The sequence below is a fragment of the Chiloscyllium plagiosum genome, unplaced genomic scaffold, assembly GCF_037043375.1.
Source record: "Chiloscyllium plagiosum isolate Xiang-an unplaced genomic scaffold, Cpla_swu_hap1 HiC_scaffold_32, whole genome shotgun sequence".
Taxonomy (NCBI): domain Eukaryota; kingdom Metazoa; phylum Chordata; class Chondrichthyes; order Orectolobiformes; family Hemiscylliidae; genus Chiloscyllium; species Chiloscyllium plagiosum.
In genome coordinates this window covers 29,363,535-29,377,506 of record NW_028270170.1, presented here as the reverse complement: position 1 = coordinate 29,377,506, position 13,972 = coordinate 29,363,535, and the positions used below count along the sequence as shown (strand labels likewise).

Sequence of the window (13,972 nt, the reverse complement as noted above, 5' to 3'; positions counted from 1 at the left end):
AGTCGGCAATGTGATAGAGTATTTCCCATTTCCTTGGGTGGATGCAGCTCCAACAATGCTCAGAAACCTTAATACCATCTAGTACAAAGCAGTCCGCTTGATTGGCACCACATCTACTCCCTGCACCACTGTTGCTCAGTAGCAACCGTGTGTACTACTGACAAAATGCACTGACAAAATTCATAAAAGATCCTTGGATAGCACCTTACAAACCCTAAGGCACTACAAGTTAGAAAGAATGAGAGCAACAGATACATGGGAGCACCACAATTTGCAAGTTCCCCCCACGCCACTCTCAATCCTGACTTGGAAACATGTCACTTCTTCAGTGTCGCTGGGTCAAAATCCTGGAATTCCGTCCATACTGGCGTCATGGGTCTACAGTCAGCAAATGGACTGCAGCAGTTCAAGAAGGCAGCTCACTACAACCTTCTCTTGGGCAATGAGGGATGGAAAATAAATGCTGACCCAGACAGCAATGCTCACATCCCATGAGTGAATTTTAAAAACATCTGTTCTGTGTGCTCATTGTGTCATGTTTCACAGAATTTTGAAGAATGCTTAGAGCAGTTGAATTAGTTTATACTATAGTATAATATATCTGTGTAATTAAATCTATTGCCTTATTCCCTTCTGAACCTTGGATTGGAGGTATTGGTTTTTTGGCTTTACAGATACCATATCAAGATCTATGGATCAACTGCAGATGGTATTAAGTAAGAATTTCGCATTCTGTAACAATATATATTTATCTCCTGCTGAAATTTGTCACTCTCCTACTCTGTCAGGCAGTTTGCTTGGAGCAATCAAGCTGTCCCATTCAAATGCAAACACACTTTGCAATTGTTTCAGATACATGTACCAAAACTTGCGAGTGGAACAGAAAGCTTCTTAAAATCTACCTTTCTCGAGTGCTATTTTAGCCTGAAGAGGAGGTTTGCTTTCGGGCCTTTTGGAGGAAGGTTCTTGGTAATAGTTAGGGGACACATGTTTGTAGGTATATGCTGCTAGTGCCATCAGAGATTAAATCTTTTTGTAAAACAAAATGTTTCCTCACTGCCATTAGTCACTTGCATTCGTATTATTATGTGAATTCAAGACTACAAGAGGTCTACTGTTGTGCTCTGCATTTGAAGCAATCAGTGACTAAAGTAATCTAAAAGTAAGAGCTGTCTGCTCCTAGTATATAATACTATTTTAATTTTAATTGGGTATATGTTACTTCCCTTTCATCATTACTAGGTCAAAATGCTGAACTTTCTAATATACCACTGTGGATTTCAGTGGTTCAAGGAGCTAGTGGTAGGGCATTTGGGGGTGGGCAATAAATGCTGCTTGCCAGCAGTCCCTTGATTAAAAGAAGTATGATATGGTTATCACTATTTTAGATTTGTGAACTGGGATTTCTTTCACCAGTTAGTCCTTTAAGCATTGCTGGTGCCCCCCTAAATCCTAGTGTGCCTTGGACAGCACCTTACAAACCCACAGGCACTAACATCTAGAAAGGATGAGGGCAACGGATACATGGGGACACCACTATTTGCAAGTTCCCCACCACACCAATCTCAGTCCTGACATGGAAACGTTTCACTGTTCCTTCAGTGTCGCTGGGTCAAAACCCTGGAATTCCCTCCATAATGGATTTAATGACAGCACATGGACCCCAGCATTTCTGTGTCAAGATAAATGCTAAGAACCTCCACAGGCTATTTGGCCCAACAAGTCCACACTGACCCTATGAAGAGTATCCCACCCAGACCCATTCCCCTACCTTATTACTCTACATTTACCCCCAACTAGTGCACCTCCCATTCCTGAACACCGCGGGCAATTTAGCATAGCAATTCACCTAACCTGCATATCTTTGGATTGTGGGAGGAAACTGGAGCACCCGGAGGAAACCCACTCAGACGTGGGGAGAATGTGCAAACTCCACACAGACCGAGGGTGGAATCAAACCCGGGTCCCTGGCACTGTGAGACAGCCATGCAAACCACCGTGCCACTTGAATTATGGAGCCCTTACTCTATAGGCAAGCCTCTAGAAGTGACTTGTGGATTGCCAACAGGTCTGTCATCTGAAATTCTGTCAAATAAAAACCATAAACTCTTGAAAGAATTAATGTTATTTGTATATCAGGCAAGCTGTATAGCATGATATACATATTTCTGTAGTAGGTTTTTAAATAATTTTGCTTTGTAAGCATAAATTTTAAAATGGAAGCCCATTTCGTGTTTTGTGGTATTGATTTACTGAAATCTAGCTCAGCTACATGGAGGCTTACTCTAATTTTTTTTTTAGAAAGCTGTAAAGATAGTTTGTCACTGAGCTGAACGAATGATGGGATTGTATGCGCACTCAACGGAGTGAAATTGTAACATTCATATTCAGCTATTATTCTTGTAGTTTTATCTCTGGTTGTCAGGCTACAAATTTGTAATGATACAATCAATAATCTGGAAATGACCCACTCACAAATGAGATCAGTGACATTAGATGTCTGGCGTACTGAGGCTAGATGTAAATTATAACGTTTTATTACCTTGAAAAGCATTGGGATTCAAATCGATCTACTTAAGATAATTGGACAAATGTTTTTGTGTAAGAATCTCCAAACTGCAACAGAGGACCTGATACTGATCTAAGCTGTCCAGTTGCAGTCTTGAGTACCTCAGTGGCCAAATGGTGATGAGAACGAGTTTAGCATAATGTTCTGTGTAAAGTAACAGCTGTGGCTACTATATTGTATTAATTTGTTCAGGGGATTTAAATGGTGCTAGCTGTCCCATTGTTTATTTCCCATCCTTAATTGTTCTTGGAAAGGTGGTGGTGAGCTGGGCTTTAGGCCGACTGCAATATATTTCATCTCTGAACTCCTGCAGCGATACCTTGATGATAAGTGACATCCAATAACCACAACCATTTTGTTTTGTGCCAGCTAATGCTCCCAACTAACACACTATTTTCCCTCAATTCCTGTTGTCTCAAGTTTTGCCAGTGCTGTTCGACGCCACACTCCGACAAATGTGTTTCCTCATTCTGGAATTCACCTCTTTTGTGCATTAAGAGCTAAGGCTGTAATGAGGTCACGAGATGACTAGCCACAGGGAACCCAACTGAGCAGCCACAAGCAGGTTATTTGGTAGCATTGTTGATGATCCCTTCCTTCACTTGCTGTTTTAAAAGTAGATTGATGGAGCATTGATTGGCTAGGTTGGACTTTTGTCTTGCTTTTTTGTGTACAGGACACAGGCAATTCTCTCCAGACTGGATAGATGCCTGTGTTGCAGCTTTACTGGTACTCAATGGCTAGGGGTGTCCCCAGTCCTGGAATATGAGTCTCAAGTGCTATTGACGGAATATTGTCATGGTCTGTAGTCTTTCAATGTTTAGTGCCTTAACAGCCATTTTCTTTTAACAATGTGGAGTGAATTGAAATTGGCTGAAGATTGACCTCTGAAATAGTGGGGAATCTGGAGAAGGCCAAAGTGGATTGCTTGACACTTTTCTGGCTGAAGACTATTGTAAATTCTTCAGCCTTTTCTGATGTACTGGGCTCCCCTGATGTTTAGGTTAAGGATTTTGTAGAGCCTTCTCCAGTAATAGTCCACCACAGTTCACAACTAATTGTGGCACAACTGCAGAACTTAAGTTGGTTGTGGAACTGTTTGGTTCTCTCTGTCACTTGCTGCTTATCATATTGGTATGCCAGTAGTCCTGTGTTGTAACTTTGCCAGGTTGGTCCTCTGGTTTTAAGGGTGCCTGGTGCTGCTCCCAGTGGCATGTACCTCTGCACTCTTCCTTGGACCAGGGTTGATATGAGTTTGCAGAACGTGGTAGAGTGCAATTCTGCTGATGTCCAGGCTTGAGTCACTAGATCTGTTTGAAGTCTCTCCATTTTGCACAGCAGTAGTTCCACAGCATGAGGATGGGTAACTTCAATGTAAAAACAGAACTTTGTCTTCAGAGGAACTGTGGGATGGTCACTTTGACCAATAATCTCTTGGTCAGATGCACCTGCGGCAGGTAGGTTGATGAGAATGAGAGCAATCATGTTTCGCCAACCATGACAGACTCAGTCTAACAGCTCTGCCCTTTAGGCTGGTGTTGCCTCCTCCCCAGCCTACATCTATGACTCTTCTGATGTCCTCCACCACTTTAAAAGTTGCCTATGTCATGTCCACAAATTCCATCTTTTTACCATGGATGTCCAATCTCTATATCTCTTGATGCCTGCCACAGTGACCAGGGAGGGCTGTCCTCTTCATTGGGTGGAGATCTGTTTCCATTGACCACTCTCTCCTGCTTTTCTGAGCTTGCTCTCTTATTGAACCATTTCTCTTTGAATTCACCTTACTTCGTGCAAGTGTTCTTGTGGGTGCCCTTATGAGTCCTAGCTATACCTGTCTTTTAATGGGCTATGTGGAACATCTAGTTCTATTTGGTCCTCTTCTCTCAGTTCTTGCTCTTCGGCACATTCCTGACTGCATCACTGTCATATTCTGAACTTGCCTTGAATTGGAAAATTTGCTTCAAATTACACCCTCCCTTCGCTTCTCATGGGCCATCTGCACCTCTCCTTAGCATCTCTGAATCCTTTTCTCATGATGCAGGTATCACTAATTAATTATGTAGCCTATTGACTCCCATGGTGAGTTCCTCCATCTCCTTGGCAACTATTCTTATGATGCAGCCCTCCACACAGTTTCTGAGAATGCCGTCTTTTATCTTCAGCCAAGGGTTCTAACCTCCCTCTAACCACTGAAGTTGTAATGTTCCTCAATCGTGTCCACCACATTTCCTGCATCTTTGCTCCCATCTCTTCTCTCCTACAGCCATAATGTGGTTTCCTATTCCTTCCATTCCATCCATCAGCCTCCATATCAGCAGGTCAGTTTCCAACCTCCAGCATGATACAACCATCACGTACAACCTCCTTCTACCTTCCATTTTCAGAACTTCATAGGGGCTTTTCTCTTTGTGCTGATCTCTTCTTCAGTCAGTTCTTCCTGCAGCATCTTTATATGCAAATCAGGGGATGCAGCACCTGCCCTTTACTTGCACCATCCAAAGTCCCCAGTACTCCTTCCAAATGAAGCAGGGATTTACTTGTATTTTCAATCTAATCTCTTGAACCCACTGCTTACAATGTGATCTCTTCTAAGTTAGAGATCCAGAATGCCAGCTGGCTCCTTCTTCTTGTGAACTGTGGATCACTCAACGTACTGAACCTCTAGCGGCCTGATCTTCCAGTTCTCCATCTTGTTCTCATACTGACATCTCTGTGCTCAACTGTTTCAGTGAAGCCCCCAGTACACTTGAGCCACAGCGCCCTCTCTTTCGACTGGGGTTTTTACAACTTCCTGGACTCCAATTTCAGAATATAAATTGTTTTCCTTGATTTGATTTGTATCCCTTTTGCATATTTCTCTTTTTAGTTTCAAATACAATGCTCCTGCTCAGTGCACATCTCTTGTTTCTTCTCTTATCCATCAAAGTTCCCTTTAGCCTTGTCATTGACTGTTTTATCCTCCATCTTATCACAGGCCTTCCTTTGACATTGTGATGCCCACTCCTGGCTGAAAACCTACTATGTAGGTAACTTTTTGGAGTTCTGATGCAAGGAAGGTCATTGACCCAAAGTGGCTATTTGTTTCTCCCATTGATGACGATCTTCTGATTATTTCAGTATTTCCTTGTTTTATTTCAGAATTCCAGCTTCTACAGTAATCTGCTTTTCAATTAAGTCTATTTGAATTAATTCCAAGCTGAAAACACTTCAAATTGGAATTGTTGATGTAAGGTTTAATAATATTACGATGGTGGGTGTGGGGAATGATGAGTTGCGTTAGTGCAGTCAGTGGATGCTTCTGATGGCTGGGGCGTTCACAAATGTAATATGGAAAAGTTAGGTTGCATGCTTTACTCTGCTTCTAAATGTTAAATCTGAACTGGCAGCGCACTAAGCACTTTTCCACTTTTTTTAGACTTTCTTTGCTGTAGTAATCGCAAGGAGGTTCCATCCATCTCTGAGCCACCACTGCCAAATCACAGTAGAGTAACCTTGAAATTGTAGATATTCTTTAACTGTGGTAATTACAATACAGTCAAAATGAATTTGGATTATCTTGTAGATTCTATCAATTTGTAGCAGCCATTTTATTTCAGACCTCTATAGAACTTAGAAAATAAATGTTTACTTCTAAGTTTCCTCTCATCCCAGAACTCGTAAGATAAAATGAATAATGCACATAAACACTGAATGGAATGAGTGGGGATAAATAGACATAGAGCGGTTGGAGATGCAAATGTTTAATGACTTGAAAAATCAAGAGGAGATAAAATGAAAATACCTGGTAGAACATTTGGACTTCGGGAAGTAGAGTGCTAACACTACCAAATTTTTCAACTGTAGTCCACTCAAGACATTAAATGAAGGGTATCTCGGACCTTTGAAATGTGTTTTAATCAAACCAACCTAGTAGAGAAGGAGGAAGAATAATTAAGGAATATATTTAACATCTGCTGACCATGTTTGATATTTGTGACATTCTGCTTGAACCATTTAAAAATCTTGAACTAATTTTTTTATTTATTCATGAGATGTGGGTGTCACTGGTAAGATTAGCATCTCTAATGGAAGTCTAATTGCCTTGAAGATGGTACTAAGCTGCAGCTTTGAACTGCTGCAGCCGAACCTTTCTGTAACAGTTGGTAAAACTGGCTTACTAGGCCATTTCAGAGAGCTTGGAGAATGTTTGGAGTCTCAAGTGGATAAGCAGATTTCATTCCATAAAGAACATTGATGAATCAGAAGGGTTTTTACAACGCTTGATGGTTTTATGGTTACCATGACTGAGGTTAACTTTCAGTTACTTTTATTTAAATTCAATTTATTCATTAAAGCATTTCCAACTGCTGTGGTGGAATTTGAGTTCATGTCCCAAAAGCATTAACAGGATCTCTGGGCCATTAAAACATCAATATTACCTTTTTGCTGCCACCATCTCCTCTTTGCAACTTTGGTGGCATCTTTGAGCGTGAAAGCATTCTGTAAATTTGATGTTGCAGTGGGTACGTAGGTGGTGATGCAGTGCTGGCATGAAGTGATTATCTCTTCCATTTTTTTTACAGAAACATCCTGATTTTCCCAAGAAGCCCCTCACGCCTTATTTTCGATTCTTTATGGAGAAAAGGGCAAAATATGCAAAGCTTCATCCTGAAATGAGCAACTTGGATCTGACTAAAATTCTCTCCAAGAAATATAAGGAGCTGCCAGAAAAGAAGAAGGTTAGTGCATCTCACTGTGCCAACACTGGTGCTTACGTTGCAAGAGGAACTTCAGATATGTTCATGATTCGGAGATGCCGGTGTTGGACTGGGGTGTACAAAGTTAAAAATCACACAACACCATGTTATAGTCCAACAGGTTTAATTGGAAGCACACTAGCTTTCGGAGCAACGCTCCTTCATCAGGATTGTCACAATCACCTGATGAAGGAGCGTCGCTCCGAAAGCTAGTGTGCTTCCAATTAAACCTGTTGGACTATAACCTGGTGTTGTGTGATTTTTAACTTCAGATATGTTGATATTAAGAATAGGAATGCAAGCCAAAATATATTTGAACACAGTAGCCTCCTTGAATGCAAATACTAATTTTTTTTGTTGCTGTAGATGAAATATATTCAGGAGTTTCAGAAGGAAAAAGAAGACTTTGAACGTAATATGGTCAGATTCAGGTAACTTTCAAATAATTGAATTTGCATCCCTCCCTTAAAATTTTTTTTAAAAATTGCAAAGCTTAATATTTCGCTATGAATTCATTTGCTGTTACAGTAGGCTCAACTCTGTATGTGATTGGTTATATGCATGTTTTATAAGATATTAAATGGAGATGGAAGATGGGCAAGACATTAAAATCCATGCCTGAAGGATGGATATTGAATGGGGAGGTGGCAAGGGTAGGAAAGAACACCGGATAGAGCTGAACTGAGCCATTTACTATATATTTGGATAACCACGTTGCTGTCTAGTTAATAGATGGGATGAAGCAATGGCTCCTGGAACTGGTTAATCAAAATTAATTCACCACCTGCCCCTGAGTAATGGAAAGAGATTTGCCTTGATATGCACATGTGTAGTTTCAGCTCATCAAATAATGCGGTGTAGTGTCAGCTAAATTTGCAAATGTATTTTTGTTTGTTTTTCCAAAGAGAGGACCATCCTGAACTGTTAGAGAATGTGAAGAGAACAGATGTTCCAGAGAAACCTAAAACACCCCAGCAACTCTGGTACCTTCATGAGAAGAAGGCTTTCATGAAGCTGCATCCACAGGTAATGGACTTGATTACAGGTCGGTCTGCAATGACACGATAGTTGGGTTCATCTGTAACCTTGCACTGTAGATTATCACACTATGGAAAACTGCCATAGAAAATCATGCAATAGAAGCTCGCTACAGAAAATTGCTATACTTATTCAGTATACCATTTGCGTTATCTGAACAATGTCCACAATTGATCAATTGCATTATCGCCAATTTGCATTGATGAAATGCGAGTTATACCAGAACAATCTGATTTGTCTTTGCAACCCACTAGTTGGAGATGAATAATTAGATACATTTTCTATGTTCCAATCTTGCTTCCTCTGGTGGTTCTGTGATCATGATTTTGTTAGTCTTGCCATCAGCTGTCATCTCTCTGTAATGAGACAGCAGCCCTGTAGTCTGGTAGACTATAGAGATTTTACTTTTAATATATTTAATTGTTATCAATTCAATTAAATATCAATTTTTTTCAAGTGTCTTCTGTGGACATTCATTTAATTCCCATTTTTAAAATTCTCATACACAACTTCACTTAAAAGACTTGGGCATCTGTGATTCTCACATGAAAACTCTTCTTGCTCATCAATGCCAACCAAATATTAAGGCTCTCCCGTATCTCCAGGAAATGTGATGGGATGGGTGCAATGTAATATCGGATTATCTGATTTAGTGCAATGTAAATTGTTGGCTTGCTGCTTATCCCTCACACTTGTTCATCTCCACCCCTGTTTGCGTTTCATTATTCCTGCTGAAGTATTGTTGCACACACACTGTATCTCATGTTTAACTACAATTTTTGGCAAATTCAAGAATACTGTCGCAGAAGATCCAATTCCAATAAGGGAGATGACCTCCCACCCAGTTCTCTGTCCAGCCTCCCTTGATTTTGCTTCATGATGTACAAATATTACTAGTTTGCAGTTTTATTATTCTCTTTGTGTCTGTCATTGCTACTGAGTTGATTGTTTTTAAAATGATCACTTTTTATCATCTTGTGTCCATGCATCTGATGAGGAGCTTGAAATCCTTGCACCAGAGACACTTTTGGGTCATTTGGAGGATGCAGGGTTTTGATGGTGCTCATTAATCTATGGCTGTTGAGCCTTGTTTGTAATAAAGGTCCGACACCAGCCCTGCTGATTTAAGGGGAGGCAATTGGGGTGTTCAAAAGTTTGTAATTTCTTGAGCTAACCGTTGATGTCAGCTAAGCTGAAGAAACATCTGGTTCAAATTCTCATAATGTCACTTACTCAGATGTGTGGAGATACTCAGTCTATATTTTAGCTCTGATTAATATTATACTCAATATCCAACATTCAGTTAATATGCCCCTTCCGTTTACAATGAGTCAAACTGAATAAATCCTAGGGCCACTTTATACCTTCTAGGGAGGTTTAAGTTGTATCAACAATTTTTGAGGATATTTCATCTCATACTGCAGCAGATTAGTTCAACTAATCTGATCCATGCTCTTTGGCTTTTATCTAGACTCTTAATTGTTTTCATAGCATTGTTTCTTATTAGCATCACTTAGCTCCTATAGCAATACATCCTTGAAGCCAACTATATATTTTGATTATACGAACTGAAAATTGTGGTCAGACAACAGCTCCTGAGAGGGAAACATATTTAATGATTCAGGATTTTGTTGATCAGAAGACCTATTATGTTTATCTCTTAACAGGGGGAAAAAATTGTGCCTGAATACTTAGCAAATGGCACATTTAATGTGAGCATATTTGAAGATTAATGAATGACAGCTTATGTCAACATTTGAACAAATGGCCACATCGATTTAAAAAGTTTGAAGCATGCCCCTGGTATGTGACTTGCTGCGGGGGAACATTAGTTATGATTCAGCCTTGTATTATTTGACCACAGCAACAAGACTAACAACCAGTCCTAAGTTATATTTGCTAAAAGTGAAGTTGTGTTGTGACTGTTTGTCAAAAGATGCATCTCTGAGGTTAGAAACCCTGTATCAGTAAAACTGGTTTGTTTCCCCAGGCAACTATGAAGGATGTTAAAGAGGCACTGGGGAAGCAGTGGTCCCAGCTATCTGACAAGAAACGACTCAAATGGATTGGCAAAAGTTTGGAGCAGCGTGAGCTCTATGAGGTAAGTAGATACTGGCAAAAGTGGTATTGCTTCGCTTGTAAACCTACAGGCCTCATTGTGTAAGGCGGTCCAATGAGGATGGAGCTGTTTAGATGATCTTTTTGCAATTTCCACTGAGGGGTTGTTCTTGTGGTTTGATATGGAGGAGGCAGTCTAGCTGCAACATCATTTGTGTGAGAAATGCAGAGGTCCAAGCTCATGGTGGGGGAAGAAGGTTGCAAGGCCCCAACGCCCATGTTGGAATCTGAATTGCTTAATTTAATCTGCCCTTTAGTCCTTGCCTGCCGGACCTATATGTGGGTCCCCACTACGTGAGACTTTTCCTGATGTAATGCTTAAGTATCTCTGAATGGTCTGGCAAAATCATTCTGTTCAAGAGCACTCGAGATGAAGTCAGATACGGGCCATGCCAGTGTCAGCCACATCCTGTGAAATAAATAAAGGAAGGAAGGATAAGAATTCAAATGTAATTGTTGAATGTCCAAATACCCACAATTTAGTATGCGTTGTGTCTAAGATTTATGGTTCTGCTGTTCAGTCTAATTGGAGTAGAATGTACCAAGCTTCGGCATGGTGTTTTGGGAAGGTAAAAAGGCAGATGATCATTCTGGGCCACTGCTTTAATGATTAGCAGTCCATCAATACCTGTTTGTGTTTCCCTTTTAAGTTGTAGAATTGTCCAAGCAGTATGGCCTAAACTGGCTATCTAGCATGGGGTTGCGTGTTGATGTATCAAATTCAGAGTAATGTTAGAAACACACGCTAGATCTCATCTATTGAATACAAACTAAAATTGTGCAAAATCAATCATGTATTATGCTCCTTTATTGCTACTCCGAAAGCCCTGCTATGGTCAGGAGAAAGAATGATCCAAGTTCAACTTTATTGTTAAAGAAAAGAGAGAGAATCTGAGGAATTGGTAGAGGCAGGTGCAGTTACAACATTTAAAAGACTTGGACAGGCACATGAATAGGAAAGATTTCGAAGGATGTAAGCCAAGTATATGCAAATGTGACTAGTTCAGTTTAAGATCTGTGTCCAGCATGGACAAGTTGGACAGAAAGATCTGTTTTTTTTTGTGCTGTACAACTCTCTGACTCAGTGGGTAACCTGTGAGAGAACTCTTGAGCCTTTTGTAAACAGCTAATAAAATGGAAGATGGAATTGGTTAAGGATTTAAGAAGAAATCCTCTTGTACAGAATGGGCAGCTTTGCTACGTCCTAATGTGTAATGGCAAAGCACTGCAATGCTGAAAATCTGGGGGGGGGAAAGAAGTATTGGAAGAACTCGGTAAGTCTGTCAGCATTGTACTGAAGAAGAGTCATATTGAACTCAAAGTTAACTCTTTATTTCTCCACAGATGCTGCAGGTGAGTTGGCCTAATATTGTTACAGAAATGTAGAGACCATTATCCATGTCACTTGGATGAAAGTAGCTTAATGACAGTCTACATGGGTTTGTTAAAGGCAAATTGTATCTGATTAGCTTTATTTGATGCCTTTAGTTAAATACTGAAGAGGCTTGATGCAGGTTGTGCTGTTGTATCTGTGGTTTTCCAAATGATATTTGATTAAAGTGCCACAGTTTTGATGTGTCAGCAAAGCTTAATGGATTAAAGAAAAGGGTAATGGGAAACAGGGCGTGTAACAAAACAGAAGAGTTTTAGTGAATTAAGAACTGGGAAAAGGCTGGAAATATTCAAATCAGGCAGTATCTGTGGAGAGTGAAATAGTTGACATTTCAGTTCATTATAGGTGATACAATTTTGCAAATTACCAACAGTGAGGAAATTAGCAAACTTCAGGAATAAGTAAATTACATTTTGTGGAGTGAAGTGCAAAGTTCTGTAAACGCTTTATGTGGGAAAGTCAGTAACCAGAGGGGTGAGATTAAAATGATTGACAAAGATGTCCAAGGAGAGACAAGATTTTTTTGCTTCACTTGGAAGAATTATCATTTGAAAAAATGGGAGGAGCAGGTTCAATTGACAGAAACTAGATCTTTGCTTAAAAAGGAAATCTTTGCAGGCCTGTGGGGGGAAGCAGTGCAGTTGGGCTGATGATCTCCTTCATGAGCCTGGCAAAGGCAGCCTATAGTGTATGGTGGAATGAAACCCTCATTGCCTCAGCAAATGTATAGTGAATAGCCATTTGGGCAGATTGCAGGAAGGCTATGGAAACCTGCCATAGAAGAATGAATCTGAAGCAGAGCCACAATGTTACAATGCCATTTGGCCCGTTGTATCTGCACCAGCTCTTTGAAAATGTAATCTCTTAAAAGGACTGGAAATCCATTTTGTAAATAACACTAATTTTGGACAGGTACATGCTTGTGATAGATCTGGAGGGACAAGGAGCAGACACAGGCAAATGGGACTAATTCAGTTGTGAAAACTGGGCGGCATGAACAGATTGGCCAAAGGGTCTGTTTCTGAGTTGCAAACCTCTGACTGTGACTAATACTGAAGAGTTACAGGCAGTACTTAAGATCTAATTTAGGACTGGAAAAGAAGACGTGGAATTAATGAATAAATTTCAACATGGATTACCTTCTGCTTGCAGGAAGCAATGAGAGATTATGTTATACGTCACCCAGAACAAAGCATCAATCTGGATGACTTGACCAAAAATACTCTGACTAAAGCTGAGCGACAGCTCAAGGACAGGTTTGATGGTCGACCCACAAAGCCACCACCGTAAGTGTCCACCTTAAATGTGTGTGAAGGGAGAATCTTGAAAGTTGTAGGATTTGAACCTAGACTTGCAGGTGGCTCAAAAAGGGGGTTGAAGTCATAATTGATTTTGAAGTAATTTATTCAGCAGTTTGGATATGGTGCATGCACTAAAGTAAAGAAGCACACAACTGTTAAAAATTGAGAACAGTTTAATAGTTTTGGATTTGATGAAAGGATTGGAGATGCAGATCCATGTGGCTATCTCTTTAAGGGGAGGGTATCCTCTTTGAGCAGAAGAATGGATGATGGTGGTCTCTATAACTGGGAGTAGCTATCTTTCAGCTTACCAAAGTGGGGCAACATTTCTTCTTGGGCCACCTCCAATCCAAACAGGACAGAAGAATTCCCTCCCATGCATTCATTTTCTAATTTATTTCTGGAAGTTGTTGGGCTACAGAATCCTAAAAGCTTCAATGAAACCTCCATGTTCCATGGCATTCAAGTCTGGCTGATTTAAAGTCTCTAGTGTCAGCTGTGCTTCAGCTGAATCAATGTTCTAGGTTGAAATCCCACTCCAGGACATGAACACAAAAATTACGGCTGATGCACACACACTGTGTTTCACAGTATCAAGGGAATGCAGAACTTTTGGAACTGCTGTCTTTGGGGTGAATTGTTAAATGAAGGCCACATTTCTCCAATCAAGTGGAAATAAAAGATCCCATGGCATCATTTTGATGCTCAGCAGGAGAATTCTCCCACATGTACGGTTAAACGTTTATCCCTCGATTAACATGCACAAACACATTTGTCGAGTCATAACCACATAACTGTTTGCCACTTTTTCCGA

General features: G+C 40.3%; 1 protein-coding gene across 8 annotated transcripts in view; it reads left to right on the top strand.

The window, feature by feature from the left end:
- ubtf (upstream binding transcription factor) overlaps positions 1-13,972 on the top strand; it is a 77,453-nt gene that overhangs the window by 32,260 nt on the left and 31,221 nt on the right. For all 8 annotated transcript variants that reach the window (XM_043675181.2, XM_043675183.2, XM_087977883.1 and 5 more), the window contains exons 5-9: positions 7,135-7,290; positions 7,675-7,739; positions 8,214-8,334; positions 10,337-10,447; positions 13,010-13,143. In XM_043675181.2, the coding sequence (XP_043531116.1) occupies positions 7,135-7,290; positions 7,675-7,739; positions 8,214-8,334; positions 10,337-10,447; positions 13,010-13,143 (587 nt within the window). The remainder of the gene's footprint in view (positions 1-7,134; positions 7,291-7,674; positions 7,740-8,213; positions 8,335-10,336; positions 10,448-13,009; positions 13,144-13,972) is intronic.